This window comes from Megalops cyprinoides, chromosome 25, assembly GCF_013368585.1.
Source record: "Megalops cyprinoides isolate fMegCyp1 chromosome 25, fMegCyp1.pri, whole genome shotgun sequence".
NCBI classification, from domain to species: domain Eukaryota; kingdom Metazoa; phylum Chordata; class Actinopteri; order Elopiformes; family Megalopidae; genus Megalops; species Megalops cyprinoides.
The window spans coordinates 7693034-7717061 of NC_050607.1; the positions used below are offsets into that span (position 1 = coordinate 7693034).

General features: G+C 44.1%; 1 protein-coding gene across 2 annotated transcripts; it reads left to right on the forward strand.

The window, feature by feature from the left end:
- Nucleotides 1-657: 657 nt before the first annotated feature.
- LOC118772145 (podocalyxin-like) lies at nucleotides 658-15263 on the forward strand. 2 transcript variants are annotated; one of them, XM_036520419.1, is made up of 8 exons: nucleotides 658-1109; nucleotides 9023-9523; nucleotides 10024-10142; nucleotides 10876-10911; nucleotides 13153-13273; nucleotides 14300-14343; nucleotides 14529-14648; nucleotides 14986-15263. In XM_036520419.1, the coding sequence occupies exons 1-8, from the start codon at nucleotides 1079-1081 to the stop codon at nucleotides 15175-15177; spliced, it is 1164 nt and encodes a 387-aa protein (XP_036376312.1). In that variant the 5' UTR covers nucleotides 658-1078; the 3' UTR covers nucleotides 15178-15263. The 2 variants fall into 2 exon arrangements, with proteins under 2 accessions (XP_036376312.1, XP_036376311.1); XM_036520418.1 differs by having other exon boundaries at nucleotides 659-1109; nucleotides 14983-15263.
- Nucleotides 15264-24028: the final 8765 nt, after the last annotated feature.

A 24028-nucleotide genomic window follows, 5' to 3' on the forward strand; every position in this document is an offset into this window, starting at 1 on the left:
CAGGCTAGCGAAACTTGTCAACTACTAATATGTTTATTTAAACACATTTAACAGCTTTTGCCGTTTGACGTCAATAAAAATCACAATTCAGATGTCGTATAGTTACATAATTTGTCTAATCCATTAACTTAATTTTATTCCATGTAGAAAGTTTTAGCCTATTTCAACATAGCCATAAATTCTACGCTATTCTCAATCCCTGTAAAAATCAACCCACTATCTTTAATTGTCGGTATACATTAAATCTGCATAAGCTACATTAATACCACGCGTAACGTTCTGAAAAGGTAGGCTATAACGAAAAACACAAGTAGGCTATTCAGTTTTACTACCATTCCCGTTACTTTATATGTTGATATGCGTCAATGCTGTACACAAACTGTTTTGAATATCTGAAAACATATATTTTGGGTTAATTCCCAGTATCCATGTCAAAGGCAAATTCCATAATTAACCATATGGAAACATGCTCTCTATGGGAGTTGTCAGCTGTTATTGTTTTGGCGATTGAAGGGGGTCCGCCCGATGTTTCCGATTGGATCTCTCGTGGTCTGGCGTGGTTAGGCGCACCGTGACAGCCTGCGAAAATGTGGGCAGTGCCACGCCAGTGTCGCGGGAGCAGCTGGACACTTGAAAAGTAGTTGCGATTGGGTCCAGTCACGGGCTTTTTTGGGGGTTGTGCGAGCACAATACGCACAGTAGTCTGCACCAGCAGAGAGTCATCGCATGAATAGCGGACGAGTGGGAGCCAGCGACAGCGGCTTACATTGAGCGCAGCCAAGGAAACCTGGAAAAAACGCTCCCCCAAATCCCCGAGTCGGAGCGGGGGAGAAAAGGCGAGGAGACGCGCAAACAAAAGCATTCCTGGCTTTCAGCAAAAAAACAATAACATCGGGACAAAATCATTTACTTCAAATACGAGCCCGAGGAGATACGCGTAGCGAATTGAATAGCGGCGTGCCTCGCCGCATCGTCAAGTGGCTCATTTACACAAAAATTTGATCTGACCACCACGGACTGAATGCGACACTGAACTGAGTTTTATGCTGTGGGGAAAAGAAACAAGAAAGGAAGAAAAATGCGTGTAATCTGCGTGGTTATTTTTCTTGGTAAGTTTTATCGTTTCATTGTTGATTTAGTGGTCTCCACATTTTTTACATTTTTGACATCTCACGTTTTATTCACTTGCAAAGTAACTTCCAGGATCTTGAAAGTTGTTTTGGCTATACTCAGGTGAAATTTATACATTTGAAATGAAGTAGCAAATGTAAATTTGGCTGTTGATGGTGTCAGTCCAGACAAGTCTAAAATTAGAAAGACGAACGCAGTTGTAGAAAGTCACGCACGCCAGTTACTGTGTGTCAGGACACGGGTTAATGCGAAAAGGTACTGCACATGGTGTACGTCTTCACTTAGGCAGGTGTGCTGGGACACAATTGGAGCAACGGAATGATCAGATGCACTTGCACCGGGCGGGGATGCACGTTTTTTTTTATTCCAGTCACACTGCAAAACTTGCACTCAAACTTCCCAAGTAGCTGGGAAGAATAACAGGTGGAGTACAATTTCCTCACTGGTTGTCTGGCTGTGGTTGGACAATATTAAATACAATTTGGTGATCAGTAATCCAGGGAATGCGATGTAATGTGACTTTAGATTAGAACACCAAAATGATTACACGTCATATGAGTTGTGGGAGTTTAATGGAGAGCACTTTGAGGAGGTAGGGAGGGGCGGGAGTGACTTTCAGACACGAGGCAGCTGTCAGGGCAGAGGAGTTGCCGAACCGGTGCACGGTCCGCTAAGTAAAGGGTGCTCCGGAGTGACCCAGAGGAGTTCTGTTGTTTTTTAATTAGATGGGCTTCTCATGTGTCCCTTTATCATGAAAACTCGCTGATGATTATTTGCTTTTCAGATTGGGCTTTCAAGGAAGTGTTGATACAAGTATCAGGAGTGGCAGTGCCAGTAGCTAAAACTGTACGTTTTTAATAACACGGAGATTATTAAAGTGTTACCGATTTTACAGGATATTTAGAGACAAATTTCATTTACTTAAGTCTATTTTGGATTATCATGGAAACTAAAATAAATTGCGTATATGTGAACAACCAAAAGACAATACTTCTCCCTGTACTTGAATGATGGCAATACTGGACAAAAGTATATACCATAGGTAATTGAGTTATGATGCCATCAAATCTGTTCCTGTGCAGACTGTATTTGTATTTTTTTTTATCAGTTTAACATTTCATGCTTGAATGACCGCTGTGTCTTTTTCTTGACCATCTTTGATCAGTAAATTTGTTGGTTTTCCAGCTGTCTGTGTCATTGAGTTTTGGATGTAGACATGATTTATCATACTTTTGAAGGTATGATGGACCAGTATTTAAACACGGTAGAGTGGACCTTATGCACAAATGTATTACTTCATATTTGGCAACTGACATATCTTACATAAATCTATAAATCTATAAGCTGTTCTTGCCCGCTAAAAGCAGAAAAGTATTGTGGGCAATTAATATGTTTGTTGTTCATTATGTTTTTGTGCCTTTGACTGGAAGGGGGTAGAGAAAGCATCTTTATAGATTTATATACTATACTATAGATTTATAAACAACCTCATTAAAAGCCAAAGATATCAGTGAGCTGCCTGGGCCTCTCTCTGGACTTCATTACAGTTCATGTTCCAGAAGTAGCCCTGGTGTGGAAATGGACACTTTAGGATCTGTTCTGCTGCTAATTGCCGCCCTCGTTTGGATCAGCTCTGAATGCAGTGTGCTGATAGTTGCTTAGGCTTGGTTCAGGTTCGGATGCTGTATGTTGATGGCTGCCTCTTTGTAATATTGGGTCTATATGCGGCATGCTGATCGCTGGTTGAGGTCTGGATGCAGGCTGCTGATCGTTGGATCAGGTCTGGATGCGGTGGAATTCTGCTGGCACGAGAGAGAGAGAGCGAAACAAGGCAGAGGAAAAGCTCTTTTTCAACATGGCTGTTCCCGTGGAGGGTGTGGCTCACTCTTCCCTGTCAGTGAGGATGTAGGCCCGCTGTACTGAGTTATTCCTTTACTCTGCCAGACGAGGTCACAGAGGGGGGATCGAGAGAGGGGGTAGATGGGTAGTTTGTTGACGGCCGTGAGGGTTTTTGTGCATAACTCTGTGAGGGGGTGTGAACAGTAAGGACTCCAACAGGTCTGATTGATGTAACCTATTACGAGCGAGGGATTGGAGGGCACTCACTCCCCTTCCACAGGCTGTTTTTTTCTTTTTTACAGGCTATCTTTATGCATAAATCAGCTGTAGGCTGGCACTGCCACACTCCTCCCTCCTCTCATTTCTCTCTCTCTCCGTTCCTCCCCTCTCTTACTGTTTCTCCCTCCCCCATCTCTCTGCCTCCATCTCTCCATCCCTCTCCAGCACGCTAACGCCCCTCAGCAAACACAGACTCAGTATCTACTGGAGGCACACACACACGCATGCATGCACACACAAGAAGGTGCCCAGCACTTAACGGGTCAGTCAGGTGCTGAGGACTCAAGTGTGTGTTTGTCTGTGTGTGTGTGTGTGTGTGTGTGTGTGTGTGCGTGTATATGTGTGTGTGTGTGTGTGTGTGTGTGTTTGTCTATGTCTGTGTGAGACAGGGGGTCTGTGAGGGAAGGTGTGTGTGTGTGTGTGTGTGTGTGTGAGAGAGAGAGAGAGAGAGAGAGAGATGAAGCCGCATAGACGCTCTGTGTGGGGGTCTTTAGAGAGCAAAAAAACCACCAAAACCACACAGTATCAAAAATGAAAAGGACCTTTTCCTTTCAAACCGAAGTTAAACCAAAAACAGATCTTTTCAGCCCCTGATGTAACAGACCCACTCAAAACACTGTGATCGAGCACCTGTTAGTCTTCCCCAGGCCTCACTGACCTCTGGGTTCTGCTGCTGCTTTGGTAGTGAACGGCACAGTGCAGTAACTTCCTCAATAAGGCACAGCCGTGGCTGGCTCAGTGACAGCTACCTGTTTGAGCTTATTATAAAAAGCATGCATATATAAATCTGTCTCTCCATCCAGCTCTTGTTTTATTCTGTGTGGGCCCTGGGTTTACGCTTTGTTTTTCTGTTTGTTCACAGGAAGTCAGACAATTCAACAAGCCCTGCCCAGTCTTTCTACCATAAATGCTTTCAGTTCACAAAGTTCATGACTTGGTGTGTGTTTCAGTTTTTAGGAATGGCGCAGTATATAACTCACAATATAAATCTTTAACATCCTGAAAAGTATCCTAAAGTGATACTCAATCAAAAGATAAATCCTCCCAAACTAATCTAGCATTAAAACAAATTATTATAGTGAAGTAATAAATGTAAATGTAAATGTAAGAGACCCTCGTACTGAATCAAAACTCCGAAGCCTCGGGAAATTTTGCTGTATTGTGATGTGACACAATATTATTGTTAATTTCACAGAAGGTGACCTTCATAAAATGGTGATCATTATTTAATCCAGGGGTTTGTCACATGTAGGAAATTAAATAAGCACACAGTACTAAGTTAGCTAGTTACATCATGCAAACTCTTCTAAAGCCTACAGCAAACCAACCAAAAAAAACTATTAACTATAATAGGACTGAAATGTATAATGCCAAGTGTACCTAAGACAGAGCGTGATGTGGTATTATACTGTCACCTTTTGATGATGAAGTATGAATGATGGAATAGGGCTTCCATTTGAACTTTCACACTACGAAGCAGAACAGAGGTTAAACACACAAGCACACTGTACAGTAGCTAGGCACTGCCTTCGCGGTCTTTAGGCTGGCTCTGTGTTTGTTTTGTGGAAACAGAAAGACAGCCATTTGGAAAGATGATTGTGATTATAAGGTCCTGGTGGGCCTGACTGAGGAAAACCTTGCATAAGTCAGCATAATACAAAAGATTCCAGACATTACAGAATTATCATTCAGACAGTAATATGATGCATAACACCCTCACTAAATCATATCACTTGACATAAACAACTGTTTCACTGCTTAAGGCCTGTTTATGTTCTTATAACACAACCTCTTATGAACAGCCAGAAATGCTTTTCTCAAGTGTTATTACATGTAATGGACACTTAGTGTGAATGTAGTTGGCATAATGCTTTATACCACATTTTGTATTTTGTAATTGTAATTGGTAATTCGGTGTGTGTCTCAGTCATGAGACGGGTGTGGTGTTTCTCGGTATAAATCATACACAGAGAGGAAGCACGCTTCCTGTTGCATAACAGAGTCAACACGGGGCAGGAAGACGGAGAGAAAACGTGTTGGTTCTCACACCCCGTCCGTCTGAGAGAGGGTCACGGCCACAGAAACGCCGAAACCGGAACGTAACCCACCCCCCTCCGCAGTCGATAACCCTACGACCCTCCACCTGCACGGGAAGAGGCGGGGCTTCAATCCGAATCAAAACCCACGTCTGAAGAGCGGTGACAGCCTGCAAGTACCTCAGCTCGTGTTTAACATGTTTAACAGGACACACTGATGTTAGCACAAAACAGAAGCCACCAATGCATTTGCATTGGTGTCCTGGTTATCAAAGCGGTACGGCACCCCTAAACGAGCCAGGTCAGACGAGTCAGATTAAAACCCTCGTCCCGGTTCTGAACACAGAAACATCTGGGTGAAAACTGGAGGATCTCTCACAAAGTGGAGCTGGATAGACCCAGTCTGTCTCCACCCACTGATGTAATGACACACCCAAAGCAGGTGGGGGCCGCTCTTTCCTCCCACGCTAACACCCTAGTTTATGGTCACTGATTGGTCCAGTGGGGATCGCATGGTACCACAAAGGGCTTTGATGATTCCCTCAGGAGCACTGGACAAGATCTTGAGTCACTGGTCAGGTGAATCATGGCATCCTTGTCCTTCAGCTGGGAAACACACCCATGTGTGTGGGAGGATGGTTGCTCAGGACTAAACAAAGCATGTAGTTTCTTCATGGAGTCTGAGAAAGCACAGGCGGGAGTCAGTAGAGTCAGTACTGCTGCTGGGAAGAGCAGCCTCAAGGCTGATTGGCTGAGCACCAACACCCTCTTCGCTGGGTAAAGGCCAGGTGGTCTGGTAAGGAGCAAAAGGGTCGCAGGGAGGGGACACGCTGACCGTGCGACAAGCAGACCGCGTTCTGTGCCACTGCACATGAACAATTACACGGCACGGGCTCAGTCCCAGGTCTTCTCCAGTGGCCTTTTGTATGCCGTCCGCCAGCATTCAGGACACGCTGTAATTAGGGCTGATAAACAAACTTGTCTGGTCTCATCTGAAAACAGTAGCCCGTCAGACAAGATGGCCTCATTACCATGGCAGTCCTAGGGGATGAACCTATCCAGGTTTGTCCCAAGATCAGGTTATAGCCAGGATTTATCCTGTAATGATGTGGGACGCATGGACTCCCAGCTGCTTCTCTTATGACAAATCAAGGCTAGTTTGTACTGTCCTTAAAATACTCCAGAGAGAAGTGAAATCTACTGTATGATCAGTGCTATGATTATAATAGTGGAAACTATGATCTGTGCTAGTTTCTGTACTCAGAAAGAACGTTGCTGTGACAACTCTTAACATTCGCATCCAGACAAATGTGAAAATAACCAAATACTAATTTTCTCTTCTGATTGCTTGAAAAGGGGGAGTTCTGAACAACAGCACTCACACAAGAAAGCTTGATATGGTGTTTAGATCAGTGAACTGATGATCCATCCTCCATGCATGTTATGATAAATGTCATTCACTGGGTGGGATCAACTAATCAGTTATACAGCACCCCCCCACACCCCCCAAACCACCACCAGCGGTTTCCCCCAAGGGAGGGAGGACACAAAGGACGTGGGATAGTGTTGTCACAACGTATCACTACACTTGTAGCAACATTGCTCAAGCAATGCTGAGCGAAAGTAATATCCTTTACCACTATTGTGTTACACACGCGCAGGAGACGTGCGCTCGTGAAGTCATTGCATCTATTGTTTTGGACCAAGAACAACCAGGGAAAAAATTGGCCACAAAGTCCAACATGACAGCAAAACATGTGACCTCCTGGCAAAGACATGTTTTGTTGTTAAAGTCACTTCCCGTCATCTGGTGAGATTTTCTTTGGGAATGTTTTGCCGTTTGGAAATCATCTCAATTCAAAATTTATGAACCACAAATTGTGCCTGAGTACAGCAGACTGATATGGTGAAAAAGGGCTTTTTGTTTGAACCAACAAGCTGAAAACTGAATTGTAATCATTCTGAATTATTTTATGGAGATGTGTACCTACCGGAAACAGTGTTCCAGTGTGGCTTTGGGTGTGTGACAGGGCTCCTCTGCGGGTTTTGTGATGATGAGTGGATATTTATTTGCGGCTTGGAAGAAGATGTCCATTAGGAACAGGAGGTGTTTTGGTTTGTGAAAACTCCCCAAAACTATGAAAAACAAGACAAAACACAGAGCTCACATCTACCGAGCTGGCACACCCATGGAACGGAAATGGGGATATCATGAGTGGACATCTCATATTTAAATGAAACTTTTGAAAAATCCCACATTTTTAGAGACATTTTTAGACAAAATGAGACTTTTACTTATTGTATTTATTCCTCTGTTCATTTGTATGTCAACAGTTTTTGTGTTTTGAGCATAGTGGGTGTGTGTGTGTGTGTGTGTGTGTGTGTGTGTGTGTGTGTGTGTGTGTGTGTGTGTGTGTGTGTGTGTGTGTGTATGGGGGGGGGGGGGGGTGTTGGTGCTGCAAGCATTATTCACACATTGTGCAGCTGGTGAAGTGGGAATGGGTGTGTCATTTCCTCTCTGCTATTATTAGAGAGGTAAGCCCTTTTTCTGTAATTCGGTGCATGAGGAGGTTTACAGAGGGGTCACCGAGCAGGGTCCATCCCATCAAAGTCACTTTCCTGAGTGTGAACACTCTGGTTCATTGGAATATCCAGACATGGTTAACAGTGGTCTTGCCATGCCCGGAAGATAAACTTAAAGCTAAGGCAAAATGTAGGGGACTACCATGGCAGTCTAGCATGATCAGAATGTGACATCTCACTGCTCAGCATCAGCTATGTGAGTCTCTTCTGAGGCTTATAACAGGTAGACTGCATCTCATTCACAGCTGTGACTGTGTCATGTGGTTACAAGAAAGAAAGTTTGAGTCTAACAGACTTCATCAGCATTATGGTTGCTACCAGGATAGAGGTGTTTCTTGAACGGATCTGTTTTGCCTCACGGTTGTTCTGCATCATGGTCATGGTGCTTTTGTCAGATTTGAAGAAACAATGTGTTCAGACACGTACCAGGGTAAGTTGACTGAAGCTCATGTATCCTCTGTTAGGAAGCTCAAGCTCAGCTGAAAATTGACATCCCCTGCATGGTCAAAATACAAAGCACCCTGCAAAGTCTTAAAGAAATGGTTGAGTCATACACAGTCCTCATTCTCCAATTCAGTATTGTGTCTGGACCTCAAACCTATACTTGTGCTTTGAACCAGGAAGGCACTAAACCACAAAATACCAATGCATCTGCAGGATCTGGAGAAATATTCCCTAGACCCATTCCTATGGAGAAGTGCCACCTCATGAAACACTACAGGACACATCACTTATTGTCATCAAAGCCAAAGGTGGATGCAGGAATGTGACTGAGTTTTGTGACTGATCTTTTTTTTTATTATTTAGATTATTATAATTATTACTGTATAATTGTCTCTGAAGCACATGTTGTTCAACAGTGTTGCTGTTTAAAAAGCCCAGATGTCCTTTATTTGAGAAAAAAGTAGGGTTTTTTTGGTCAAAATTTGTGAAGCAGTATGTAGAGAATGTGTGTGTGTGTGTGTGTGTGTGTGTGTGTGTGTGTGTGTGTGTGTGTGTGAGTGCGTGCGTGCGTGTGTGTGTGTGTGTGCGTGCGTGTGTGTGTGCGTGTGTGCGTGTGTGTGTGTATAGATGATCTCTGACTCAGTGGGCACATTAGAGTCACAGCATGCCGAGCTCTGACTCATTTTGCTTCATTGTTTTGCTTTCCCCAGGAGCTCTTCATCACCAGACCCACGGTCAGGATGCCACAACTATGAAGGCCACACCTACAACAGCAACAACCGTAAAGCTGGACACACCCCCCCCATCTGCCACCATTAAACCTGAATCTCCACAAACCACTGGAAAACCCTCAGCAGATCTCACAAGCTTAACACCCAGCTCTACTGTCTCCATCAGCACGAAGGCAGCAGCAACAGGCAAAACAGAGGCGGGGCCTAAACCTGCAACCTCCACCAGCACCCTCAAATCCACGGCCACCACAGCAACCACTAAGGACAGTGCAACCACGCAATCCCCCACAACAACACACCCACAGGAGGTTCCCACACAGTCTCCTAGTGCTGCTGTCACCTCCAGCACTGTGAAACCTGCAGTAGATACCACCACTTCCAGTCCTTTGAAACCCACAACCAAGCCACCATTGGTGTTGGCATCTGCACCCTCCACAGACACCAACAAGCCCATCCTTAACACTACCCAGAGTTCCACAGGTAAGAACACCTCCTCTTCCCCTGTATAGTACAGGCAAACAATCCTCATTTTCCAGACTTCATATACCTGGGGTCCTACAGGTAAGAGTATCCCCTCTTTCCCAGAGTAAGAATACTTGGATACTTGAAACACATGCACTCAAGATGAGGCAAAAGATCCAAATGTTTTGGAATACTGCCTTCATCAACAAAGCGCTGTTACTTTGTTGGCAAATTATATATTTCCAGATTACAGTATTAAAATATATCTGATGTTCAAAGACACATTCAATAAGCAAAAGCAAAAAAGAATTGTACTTCATTTGGAAAAACTAGAATGACCAACCAGCCCGAGTCCTTTTTCAGATTCTGGCTTTGTGACTGTGCCTTAATAACCTCAGCCTTAATAAATCTCAGTCAACGTCCCTCAGTGACCACACCTCAGCAGCATATTTCCTTGGGTTTGAAGATCACAGTCGCTGTTGATAAGGGTGATGGTAATGATGTGTTCCTTCCTGCAGAAGCAGTACCAATCACATCCACTGCCCACGTTGTGACATCATTCCTGACCACACCCCTGTCCAGCGGGGACCATGTCAGCAGCACCACCACCAACACACCCACCGAAAAAACCTTCTTAGTAAGAGAGAAAATCGTTTTACTACATACTGTATACATACACATATATACAGTACCAGTCAAACGTTTGGACACTTTTATCCTTTATTTTGACTATTTTCCACATTTTAGAATAATAGCACAGACATCAAAACTATGAAATAACACAAATTGAATTATGCATTGACCCAGAAACTGTTAAATCAAAACTGTCTTATATTTTAGATTCTTCAACGTAGCCAAAAATATTTTTTGGAGGGGATAAAATTCATACATAGGCTTCAACTTCACTTTTTATATTTGTCTAGGAAACAAAGTTTGCATCTTTCCCAATATCCTAAACAGGTGTATCCAAACTTTTGACTGGTACTATAATTATATACATTACATAACTAGCAATCTAGTAAACAGAAACTAGCTGGTAGGTAGCAAAGTAGTGAGTTAGCTGCCTAGACGTAAATTGGCTAGTGGAAAACTGAATTAGCGAGGTATCTAGATTGCCCACCAGTTAGCCGGCTAATTAGCTATTAAGCTGGTAGCTATTAGCCCACTGTCAATGCCTGATCTGGTTAACTGGTTAACCAGCTAGATAGCTTTATTTTTGCCAAGGGCAGGAGGTGTCTTGCACCTGGCTACAGTGGAAGTGACCTGGAAATTAGCTTGGCAAATTAAGGCAAGAAAGAAGGTATTGCCATGTGCACAAATGTAAAATTCCAGTTTTCTTTCTAATGAGGAATGCTTTCTCTTTTTTGCAGTATGATTTTGCGGACAGCGCAGCGGAGAGAGACACGGTATGGTGCTGTTTATGGTGCTGGTGAAAGCGTGTGTGTGGAAAGACCCGCTGTGAGCGAGCTCGTGTGATGTGTGTCAGCAGACCTTCCAGGACTCTGCCGCTGACATCCAACACCCAGATATTCATCTCACACGACTCCTCTGAGCTCACTCTCCAAAGAAGCCCCATGTCAGAATTTACCCGGGGGGAATTCTTTGGTTAGGCATGAGTCAGCCGTGGAGCGGTTCACACTTGATTGGTCCAACCAAAAGTCGAACCCTAAAATTGACACTTGCATATGTTGAGTGAATGTTACAGGCAAACCGCTTGCATGTCTCAGTCTGGAAAGCGTTCTCATGACGTCACTGTGACACTCTGGCACCGAGCTCCAGAGGCAGAGAAAGAGTGTGAGAAGGCCATACGTTGATTAGGTAATGACAGGCCTTTCTTCTCCCCCGCCCTGACCTCTGGCTTTCATTGTGCTGGTGAGCAATGGAAGGACAGGAAAACGCGCCTCACTTTCTAAAAAAGGGTCCCGCTGTGATCTGGGTGGAAAAGCCGCTGTTGTGGGAAACCGACCTTTCCCTTCTCCCACTCCTTCCTGCCAGAGCTCGCTGGAATAACCTGCTCCGCTCTGCACAGGAAGCACTACCCCCCTGACCTCTGACCTCTGACCTCTCTCTTTCTGAGCAGTCTCTGGCAGGGCACAGCTGCTGAATTGCACTGCGTGTGGAGGTGAGGTCACTGCGGTGCCACTGGTCCCAAGTAAATGAATCCCATGCGCTCAGTGGTCACAGACACGGAATGCGTTAAAATGGCGACTTCTACGGAAAAAGCAGGGACGGCTGCCTCGTCACCTGCTTGGGCGACGCATGACAGTTAGGCCACTGCAGAAACGTTACCCCTCATCGCTGGCAGCAGAGAGTTAAGATTAAACAGCCAATCAGCAAACCTGCAAAGCCAGGTCTCTAAAGCCACATCTGGGATTGGTCAGGATGATTAGATCAGTATCCAACCTCATGGCTATGCCTGCAGTAGCACCTGTAATGAAATCAGTGGCAGTGTAGCATAGTAGTTAAGGAGCAGGACTCATAACCAAAAGGTTGCCAGTTCAATTCCCCAAAGGGGCACTGCTGCTGTGCCCTTGGGCAAGGTACTTAACCCACAATTGCCTCCATATGAACAGATACCATTGTAAAATGTAAGTCGCTCTGGATAAGAGCATCTGCTAAATGCCAATAATGTAATGTAATGTAATGACTTCAGTTTCATGGTACATCAGACTCAGGGGCCTGTAGGGGAAGCCCTGCTTAGAGAAGCAGGAGCTCTTAGAACATCGTGCAGCAGGAATGTCAAAACGTCTCACTCGCGAGAAAACAATGAAACATTTCATTTGACAAGTATGTCAAAGCCCTGAACAGGGAGAGAGTCAAGGAGATCGTGGTTATGTCACAATGCGGTGCCCTTCATCTTTTATAGGAGGCCCTTCATGGGAACAGAAGCAGACAATTCAGGTTTTTGAGCAGATTGTGGGTTCTTTCCTGTCACAATGTAGTTACAGAATGGCACCTGAGCAGCTGTTAAACACACAAAGGGAATGATTTTTTTTTTTTTAACCAAAGTGAAATAGAGCACGCTCCTTTAAGGGAACTATTTCCCCCCTCTGCAGACAGGTAGCATGGCGGGGTTGGAATATTTGTTCCAGCTTTTCAGGGCCCGTTCCGAAAACAGAGGGCTGCTGGCCTCTGATTGGACCATGCATGGTTGTGCTTAGCCCCTTTGTTTTGCTGTTTTTATCTAAACTGACGGGGTCTGTTTGCTGAGCTTTTTTAATCTCTTGGCAGTACAGATGTTTTCGGAGCTGTTAGGATAGTGATTTCCTTCATGCATTGTTAAGGGCAGCGTTTCCCAAACCTGTCCTGGAGGACCCCTTGCCCTGCATGTTTTAGATCTCTCCCTGCTCCCACACAGCTGATTCAAATGATCAGTTTGTTATTAAGCAGCTTCAGGAGTTCATAACAAACTGATCATTTGAATCAGCTGTGTTGGAGCAGGGAGAGATCTAAAACAGGTAGGACAAGGGGTCCTCCAGGAGAGGCTAAGAAATGCTGGTTTGGGGTTTTTTTTGTTTTGGTTTGGTTCCTTGGTCACGGGACCATTTGAGTGACTCTTGCCTTGTTGTTTGCTGTGTGGAGGCGGGCAGCTTTCCGTGTGAGGAAGCGGGACGGGGTGTTAACGCTGTCCTCTGCTGGCCACGCAGGGGAACGACATCTATCACCAGATGTGCAAGAAGCTGGTGGAAGGCTTGCAGGTGGAAAACTGCACCCTCACGGTCATCACTGGCGGCAGGGACCCGGTCTTCAAGAGCGCTGTGATCCAAGGTGGGTTCGACAGGAGTGCCTTTCTGCTGGGAGGAAGTAGACAGGAATCATGTACCTGCCCATTAGTGAGTGGGGCTCAGTGTTAGAGGAAGCCACTAGCAGTGGTGGTACAGCATGCGAAATAACCTGACACAATGTCTCCACGGTCCAGTCTCAGTCAGATGAATGGTAATCTGATGGTGAAGGGTGAGCTACCTTATTGTTCAGTGTTCTGACGAAGGGAAATTCTCTAAAAGCATCATGGAATCTCAGTTTAATCAGTGCTGGTATTTTGAATCTCTGGAAGCTGGGCACAGTCATGTTTGTTTCATATCACGTGCTGCCATGTTCTTGTATGTGTGCTTCATGCGTACCTGCGAGGCTGCAAATACATTTCCACACCTCCACCTGAGAACTGTGGCAACAGCAGCTTAGAGCTTATGAATCAAATCCAAAATGGATTGGGTGCACCTGTTGCATTGGGTGCATACCTCATCTCAATGTATGGTGGATATAGAGCTCCATAGAGTGAAGGACTCTGTTTCATCAGAGGGGGCAGTAATGTATTCACTGCTCCCTGTAGACTTGCAGAGAGTTTAGATACAGCTGGTTTCCCCAGGGGGACTCAAGCGCACTCGTTTAACCAGAGCCACTATGGCAATTAAAGATCTCACAGAGCTTAGTTCGCAGGGCTCCCATGATCCTTTGTGCCCCAGCCAAAGTCCTCAGCTGGCCTTCTGATCATCCCCATTTTAACTCAATAATCAAAGCCTTGGCTTTCCATATTAGCCGATGGAGCAAAATGGCTGCCATGTGGGGACTGTACAGTGAGGTAGCATCCGATTAATCTTTCCCTCACTGTGCTTGTAACTGGAGGTCATTGCAGTTCCATCAGCATTCATTATTTGCAGCAGCATTGTTTCTACACCTTAAAATAAAGTGGATCATTGCACCAGGACTCTTGGATGCTGAGGACCAGTCCGCTGACAAGTAAGGCATCCAAAATGCAGTCTGATCTCACCTGACACCCCTTTCCTTCTCTTGCAGTTAAACCCACTTTCCTGAACGAAATATACAAAAATCAGACCAAGGTATGACACTCGGATGAATGTAATGGGGAATTGAACCTTTTGGTTGGAAGCCCTGCTTCTTATCACTAAATTTTAATAATCATTTTGGTTAGGATATGTGAAACAGTCACAGAGGGAGAGGTGCAGTGGCCAGGTAACTGACCAGAGGGGACATTAACAGCATCTGTCTTGTGGTCCACCAACAGAAACCAGCAAATAACGCCTCCCTCATCACCATCCTCTGCTGTTGCATCGCCCTGTTGGTCATAATCTCTGGTGTCATCTTTTATGCCATATATCATTGCAGATCCCGCAGGAAGGACCAGGTGAGCTGGTGTTCTCTTGCACATGCTTACAGACACACAATCAGCCAGTCAGTGCTGAGCTGTGTGTGTAAAAGGGAGTGGTTTCAGACTGACAGGAGAATGTGTTGAAACAGCAGTGTAATGTTTAGTGAGGCACACCAGTCAAACTAAAAGGGAGAGCCTGAAGATGTCACACTGAGATACTCATTTATCAAAATTCTGTGAACTGTAATGCAACTGTGTGAGATCCAGCCAGTGGGGCGACTGAGGCCAAACACATCATAGTTTTTGCCACATATTCGTGGGAGGAGTCTGACCCCTCTTTGACCTGTCCGTTCCGGCCTGGGCTCCGCAGCAGCACCTGACGGAGGAGCTGCAGACAGTGGAGAACGGTTACCACGACAACCCCACGCTGGAGGTGATGGAGGTGCACCCGGAGATGCAGGAGAAGAAGGCGGGGCTGAACGGGGACTGCAACGACAGCTGGATCGTCCCCATCGACAACCTGGCCAAGGAGGACCTGCCGGACGAGGAGGATACACATCTGTAAGGCCAAGATGACCGATGCTCCCCCCGCCCCCCGCCCGGCTCCTCCCCTCTGCCCTGTCACCACGGAAACTACTCACGCAAAAACCACTCCACACCCAGTCAGAGATACACAGGAGTGTCAGGTTTTGCAAACATGACTTGAAAGGAAATTAATCAGTTTAAAAGAAAGGCTACTGCCAATCTGTGGCTCTTCATGAGGTCACACAATCATTGCCCTTTAAATAAGCTTTCACTGAGGTATGCAAGTATTTATATCATAACATACCATAGTCCACTCTTTCTACTCTACAAACACAGAAATATTAGAAAGGTGAAAAATCCATGAACTTTTTTCATGAAACCGATAAACCTGTGGCCAGAAAAGGAGGTCATGTGATGTTGATGTCATATTGGTTATGTGATTCCCGTCTGCATGGATCAAAAGGACCCTTTTTAGTTAAAAAAACACTCTAGTGCAGGTGAAAGATTTTGTGTGTCTGAATATTGGGTAAAGGTATCAAACTCAAGTATTTCTAAAGATAACATTCTGTAGTTTTCTTCCCATATGGTCTCAGTGCGTCCTCCTTGGAAGGAGATGATCTAATCAGAGTGTCTGCAGTCTGCAGTCACCCAGTCACTGCAATGACCAGACATCACTCCAGCAAATTGGGCTGGAGGCTTTGTGCTTTGATGCCTCTGTGCGTTTTTAAGTTGTTTGTTTTTCAGTGACTTTGATGGCTTTGCTGACCTCTTCTCCACTGGCATATTTATTTTTAATCAAGTAAGTGAGCGAGCACCATTATTATATTGGTTTTCACAATCATCATTATAGATTGAAGACTACCTAAAAAAGAATATAACTGGAGAATATAACTTGCATATTTTCATATTGTGGCACAGAGCTATTTTCCCCAAACATATTCTTCTAAGCCCCTCCCCATGTATATAATGTATAAATTTTATAGTACTAGAGAGGTAAAAACACTCAGCTCAGATGGTAAGCCACGGTAGTTTTAGGTTGTGACTTCAGGATAAATTGAAATCATCCTGGCAACATTAATTCCTTTCTGTATTGGTATACAGTATCTGCAGTCAGGTCTTATAGACCATAGACCAAGAACCATGCTGTTGAATTAGGGTGTCATTTCAGGCTCTGCTGATTGGTGGCTTCTAGTCATGTGATACAACAAATAAAAAAGTGAATACAGATTGTGCTCTCACTGAAGTCACTGATGGTTTTGGTTCTCCTGATCTGCTGGTCTTGAACGTCTTGTGGAAGTTTCCAGAGTCACATGGACTCCTCCAAGCTTCAGGTCAGAGGTCAGAAAGTGTGCCACAGAGGCAAGAGAACTGGACGCATGAAGAGAGGGTTGCCAGTTTAAACACTGATGGAATGCAGTGAGGCTCCACATTTGAGCATCTAGGAAAATATGACTGGCTTACACACTCAGAAGTGCCTGGTGAGTAAGATGACTTCAATGTGTATAGTCACTCGGCAAGAGGTTGGATTAGGCAATGGATAGTACTGTTTTTGTATTACTGGTAACTGAAGAATTGCAAAGGACTGTTACACGGAAAAGTCCTGATCACATGACTTGCAACAGCCAATCGTGGGAGATCTGCACTTACACATTTTAAGTCTGCATGTCTTAACTTTTTAACAAACTACTGAGAAATAACTACACACTTGTGTCTCTGGCGTGGTCGAGTCATGAAGGCAAGAGTGTTTATCCGCACACACAAAAGAGACACAAAGTAGCATAAAATAACAACCTCTGAAAGATTCAGTGTCTATCCTTTTGTTATAAGTAGTTTTGTACATAATGTAGAGCCGAATTTTACCAAAGTGTTTTGTAGGTGTGAACTATGTCCTGTATTTATGATGTTGCTGAACCAGCAGAAGAACAGGGGTCTGGTACACTGGAATCTGTGCTTGTGAATCAAACGTGGTTCTGAAAAGACACACGTTTCTCTTATACCATTTAACTTTTTTTTTTTCTCAGAAATGAAATTCAAATGATTAGTTGCTGTATTTTTGTATTTGTGTTGCTGAATGTAAAATGTGTGTACACTACATGCCCGTTCCTGTACAAGTGAAAGAGACAATCGTGTTTTTTGAACACCGGAGTGACCGGGATCACGACGGCCTGGCTCTGAATGGTTCTTCTCCTGCTGAATGAAGGCAGGGTATTTTTTTATGACCAGTGTGTGTCAGGCAGAGGTGATTGTCATTGTCATGTTACCTGAAGAACAATAAAGCTTGTGAGGTTGAACACTGGCTCTCCATTTCATGTTGCAAAGGGATAATTCAGTCACTCACACAACTTTGTGCCCTAACATTATCTTTAACAAAAGGAGAATGAATGAAAACCAGCTTCATGTTTGGTCATGGTATCTAATAAACTGTGTCATTGGTTGATCTTAAACAAAAAAAAATGTAAAAAAATTATCTTTGATTTGCAAATGCCGAAAAGATTTGCAGTTGATTGACCACTCTCAGGTGACCACATGAAAGACATAAACCATTGCATGTCTTTGTAGATATTTTTACCTCCAAAGAGGTGTCAATAGATCGATTATCATATTGTGTATCCATTATGATTCAAATGAGGAAGACATGGGACATATAACACCACATTCATATGTAAATGAGATGCACATACACATACAGGAGCTGCAATAAATACAGTACAGTTTTTACTTATCATCCAAATTCCATATAATGTTGTTCTGTAATTTCTTGTATAGAGCCATCGCTACACAAATCAGTTCTCGCACCAAGAACAAATAAAAACTGCTCAATTTTTTTATATTTTACAGAAGGTATTTAATCCTTTTATTATTTTCTTGCCTAAAACAGCATCATCTCCTTCTGATAGATTCAGCTGTCCCAAAACCAAAATTTTACACAAATTATGCCATTTAACTCATACCTTTAGTTCAGAGAAAATGTACTAGCATGCTAAAGCCACTAGAAGTGAAATAAATATTTCAAATACATCTGCAGCAGGAAAGGATAAATATTTAAGCTGTTCATGAATATAAGTCACAACATGGATCATTTATGTTTAAAAGGGAGAAAAATGAAATTAATACATCTGAAGACACGACAGTCCTACGAGACCAAACAAAGAGCTGCTTCCCCCAAACTCAAATCTTCTATTTTAGTGCATTTTACATAGTTACCAGAGGGCAAATTCAGTGTGGTTGTACTGTTGGGGAAGTGCAAATATCCCATAGGAATCTCTTTTTTAAGGAACACATTTCCTGTGTTAAACTTTAACAGGATGTGAGCACACATATGATCACACCGGACCTCAAAAAAAAAAAAAAAAAAATTCTGTCATGCGCTTCACTTCCAGGAGAGGCAGGGGAGAGGCGGACATCCCAGATGTGCAACAGACATTTTCACATCAGTACATCCAATCGAAGAGACACAGAGACAGAACAAGAAACAGAGATAGACTGTGTGTGTGTGTGTGTGTGTGTGTGTGCGTGCATGTATGTGTATATGTGTCTGCTTATGTCTGTCTGTCTGCCTGTTTGTATGTGTGTGTGAGTGCATGTGTGTGTGCGCACACATGTGTGAAACACCAGCACAAACAACCTGCTACAAAATTGCTCTCACAGACCTAAAGAAACCCCAGTCCAGACAATAATGTAAACACTCTTCTTTGGCGCTGTGACATGCTCATATTTTATGTCCTTATAGGACAGAGGCAGGCAGAGCAGGTGCATAAGGAGTTCAAGAAAAACAGGATCACAGTTAAAACAATCTATTCTGGGACATACATCAATAATGTGTTTATTGTAAATCAAGGTTAGTGGGAATTTTTCATAAGTCAAATACTAGTTTTTTGTTTTTTGTTTTTTTAGCATAAGATAGCAGCCAGACATGCCTACCGCACCGGGATGAACACATTGCACTGTAAGGCTGAACATGGCCACTAGATGGCACTAGACACCAAGCAAACACAATATTCCAACTTAAACTCCTAAGTAATAGAAGCTGACCTATTTTATGGAGATCAGTAACCACAAATACTACCATTCTTGCAGAACAGTTTTACAAGCAGCGTCCCAACACCTCTCTTTCTGAGCATAGCCCACCGGTGATAGGTCTGATTTGTTGAAAAGTGTGAGCTGGTAAGAGTATGTTGCTTTGAAATGGCTCCCTCTCCTGGACTGCAGGTGCATTACACTCAGGGCTAATTAACAGCACCTTAACCACACACCTGCAGGTCATAACCCTCCCAAGCCATGGAGCATCGAGGTGAGTAAAATGCCATCTGCTATACTGGCTGCTGTTTGATTTTGCTTTAAGGACTGCTGCTTTCTGTTTCCTTGTCTCTGGCAAACAGCCTGGATCATTTAGTGGTACAAGTTACACCTCAATCCCTGCCCCCTAACACCCGCTACTTGTGGTACTTGCAGTTTATTTTGCATGTAGTATTGCAGAGTATTTTGGATTCTGTGATCTAGTGACTGATATATGGTAGTATACGTGGCTTCTCTTGTTGCACAATTTAACTTGTGGCAGGGTTTGAATAGTGTTATGCTCACACTCACTGGTCTGGGCATGTTGTTAGCCTGACACTGCTGCTCATTCAGCTTGAATGGCTGCCCTTCTGTTTTTTTTGTGCTGGAAGTTGTTCTGTATAAGAGCATCTGCTGAATGAATGTAATGTAATGAAAGGAGAGCTGTTTGTTTTAAAACATGACCCTGTTCCCTGTGAGTGGATGAGGGAGTGTATGAGTGTGTGAAAATATGCTGTCTAAAGGGCTTGTATACGAATGCCATCATATATCTGCTAGTGCACAGGACATAGTTCCTCTTCCTGTAACCCCATGCTAGGGTTGTTTCTCTATGCCAGCAGAGGGTGACACACACTAATACATATGCCACATAAACAAATACAAGTGTCTCATATTTGTTCACTGGTACCTAGAGACCTGTATAAAAAACATGCAGGCACACACAGCCATGCACCTCATACACACAAACATCTCCTACACAGAGACATACACCTTATACACACACACAAGGCAAACAGGCGCACAGCGTCCTTACTGTTTTCTAATTGTTCATAAATGCAACATTGTTCTCCCTCTGCTAATCCTCGCCGCAGGCTCAGAACATCCTGTGAAAGTGGCCCTGGTTCTGGTACACTGATTGGAGTCAGAGTTCTGCCTGCGCTCACGCAATGTCCATTTCTGAAGGGCGGATTAATCACGCACGGACATGTATAACTTATAAAGATGTAAATATGTACTTCACATCAAAATTCAGTATCTGTACGTTATATATTAGATTTATATACATTATACACGCTATATTTCAGTAGGAAAGTCCTGGTCAGTTTTTCAGAGAGCAGGTCTAGCTGCCAGCTCATATTTATTTACCACAGTTTGTTTTTGACACACACAGTGACATTGTTGATCCTCGATGCGGGAAACATTCTGCTCGGCGGAGGAGCAACAGCAATAAACACGTGAGATTGATTATGGGAGCGCTCCGCGGGCCCGGCGACTGCCTTCCTGCCAGAACACATTCTGTGCTTTTCCTGTCCCGGGCCGCCACCATGCCGTGGCAGGACAGCGGGCTATTTATACCCTCCTCCTCGCCGGCTCGCCCCCTTCGAGATTTTTTACGCAATCTGTTTATCGGGACAGATGCATCGGCGGCGGCGGGGTAAACAAGCAGACGACTCGGACGCGGTTGGGACGGCTTTCCATCTGAGCTTTCGACGGACTTTGGGGTCTTTAAATGCGCACCCTCTAAGCCACCTTCAGTCACTCTCAGAATCATCGGTCAGTCGGTTGGCCTTTATTCAGGACGGCGGCCCTCATGGTTGGGCCTTTCAGTTCAGTTTTGCACAGTTGAGGTAAAGGTTTATGGTTGGGGTTAGGGTCAAAGTTAGGACAGCTCCTTACCAGGTGACAGCAGCAGTGTCTGATTTAGGATTCAAACCCACAACTCCCCGGGTCGAGGGTCTGAACCCTGCCCCGCAGAGCTGACCGTGAGTAGCCTCCGAGAGGCAGGAGTGAATTGCTTTTGCTGCTGCTCAAGAGGCCGGTCATATGACAACCTGCGCTTGGTTCGCCACAAATTGCGTGGGAGGTGACTTACAAAGAACCTGTTCGCAAGCAGAACGAGATTCTTGGAACCTGACGCAATGCTCTGTTTCCGTTTTTCCTCTCTGTGAGTAGATGACTTATTTAAATTCCTCCATGCATGCTATTAATCAGCGGATGACTAATTCAAACTTCGCTATTAGAGTAATTAACATTCATCTCTTGGGCTTTCGTGCAGGATCTGTAGAGGTGAGTGAGGCCCCTGGTCTGTAAAGAGTAGATCAGATTGCCGTGTAGGGGTCAGAGAAGGTATTGTAATATTTGTTGTTGTTGGGTGATGCTGCAGATGAGATTGTGCGCTACACCAAATAAACCTTCGAGGGAACCGCAGATTCTTTTCTGATGTTTACTCACCTTACGCACACGGAATGTACAGAGCAGACATTTCAGAACCCCGTCCCTCGACTACTCTCTAGACAGAACTCAATTATCCCACAATATCAACGTCAAGGCAAAAGTAATCAACAACATCCCTTCAGGATAACAGATCTTTTCACTTGTTTAACAGGAGAACACATTATAAGCAGTTTTAGCTCTTACACTATCAGGCCCTGTTGATATCTGCATGAAGCCAGCACAGACTCCCTATACCACTGACACCATCAGGGTCGTCGGTCTGTAGCTGGGTGCAGGTTCTGTTGCTTTATCCTTGAGTAACATCCTTAACTGCTTGAATTGCTTCAGTAAAATATAAGCGGTGCCAATGGAGACTAAAAGAAATGTAATATATGATCTCTCTTTATTGATCTGCTACTTTTTGGGTTGTGACAGGAGAAACCAGCCCTAGAAATGATGGTCCTCAAAATAGGGGAATAAGGGATGGGAATTAGGGGTTAGGGCCTAGGGATTAGGGGTTAAAGGTATGAGCCTAGAAATTAGGATTAGAAAGTAGGGTTTACAATGCATTCACAAAACAGGCAGATCATATGTCTTGCCGAGTTAGTGTACATCTGGGGGAGAGCTTTCAGCACATGGGTTTGATTTACAGGGTGGGGCTGAAAATCAAAGGGAAAAAAACCTGAAAGATTTTGGCCTGCACCAGCAAATTTACATATACACACAAACACACACCCACACACATACACACACAGACACAGACACACGGCCAAAAAATGTACAATGGACTGTTTAGTCTGAGGATCAAAGAAGTCCCATCTGTACACTGAGTACAGCTTGTTCCTCGCACACTCCTCCCTTCCACCCGTGGACACGTAGAACACACTCCTGCCCGCCCTGTGCATGCAACAAAGGGGGAAGAGTGAGCACTGACCGCACAAAGGCCTCGATTCACCGTTCCCGTTTCTGCACTGCGATGCAAGCGCAACCAGCCCGTGTCTGCGAGAACACAGCAGAAAGCCGTCATTGCACTACTGTGAGCAGACAATCTTTTCCAGTTTCCACTTTTACATGTTACCCATTTATACAGCTGGATATTCGCTGAGGCAATTGCGGGTTGAGCACCTTGCCCGAGGGCACAACAGCAGTGACCCAGTGGGGAATCGAACCCGCTACCAACCCTGGTTGTGAGAGCTGAGTCTTCCTGCAGTGCTTCACTGCCACCAGCTTGGACAGGGACAGAGAGGAACAGAATACCACCCACAACGACATCATCATCATCATTATTATCATCATCATCATCACCATTATCATAAACATCACCATCAGTAGTAGAAGTGCCAAATGTATGGGTAAAAGGTCATATTAATAGGTGATAGAAGAAGAAGATAGTTTTATGGTCTTGGTTGTTGCAGTAGTATGATTCTTAGCATAACTACTGTCATTAATATTGTCATATTTTGTTGTTTAGTAGATGTTTGTCCATGCTGTGACCTGTGTGTATAATGTGTCTGAATATTATTTTGGGAACAATTAATATCAGCTGGTTTTTAAGCACAATGTTAAGAGGACAGTAAACTCAGCCCTCAGACAGTGAATTCACTCTGCCTTTTCCTCTTTTAGGCAGGAAGTGGTTAATGAATATGTTCACGCAGGCTGGGATTAGCAGGGCTCAATACACAGTACATTCTGACAAAGGTCCAGTCCAAGCAAAACATTTAATGCATTGAATACATTTTTCACATTTTTTCCATTGCAATCTGGATCAAGCAGACGTATGGAACGGAAGCCTGTGAAACCATTATGCGCAAATGCTTTTGGTTTTGCTTGGCCAACCGATAATAATATATATATTTTTTTTTATTCGGTATTGAAACTGGGCCATAAGGACAGAACATTCCAGCATGGTCCATCTCCACTGAGGAGAGGATGGAATAAACAAGCACAGGGTAAAACGCACCGTATTCTGGGTAGAGAGCAAATCGTAGCCTCACTCTGGCACAAAATGCTCTCTCTCTCTCTCTCTCTCTCTCTCTCTCTCTCTGTCTGTCATATAGATGCATTAACCTCATACAGTGGCTGGAACAATCCAAAGGTTCCAGGTCTTACACTACAAGACAAAAAAATAGAATTCCTTTGCACCATCTTACACTGACAACAATGTTTTAGGGCATTATTGGATGAGTACAGCACAGTTAATATGTTATCTGCTACATTTATCTGAAGACTCAACGCTGAAGAATGTTCAAGTTTATTTGAAGAATGTTCTGGTTTATTTCTTGCGCTCACCGGTATTTCCTCTTGTATTACAAATGGCCTCACCTGCGTAGTTCTTGTTCATTCTTTTGTCTCTGAATCCTAAAACTAGGCTGATGAATAGTAATTACACTAACAGGACTGCT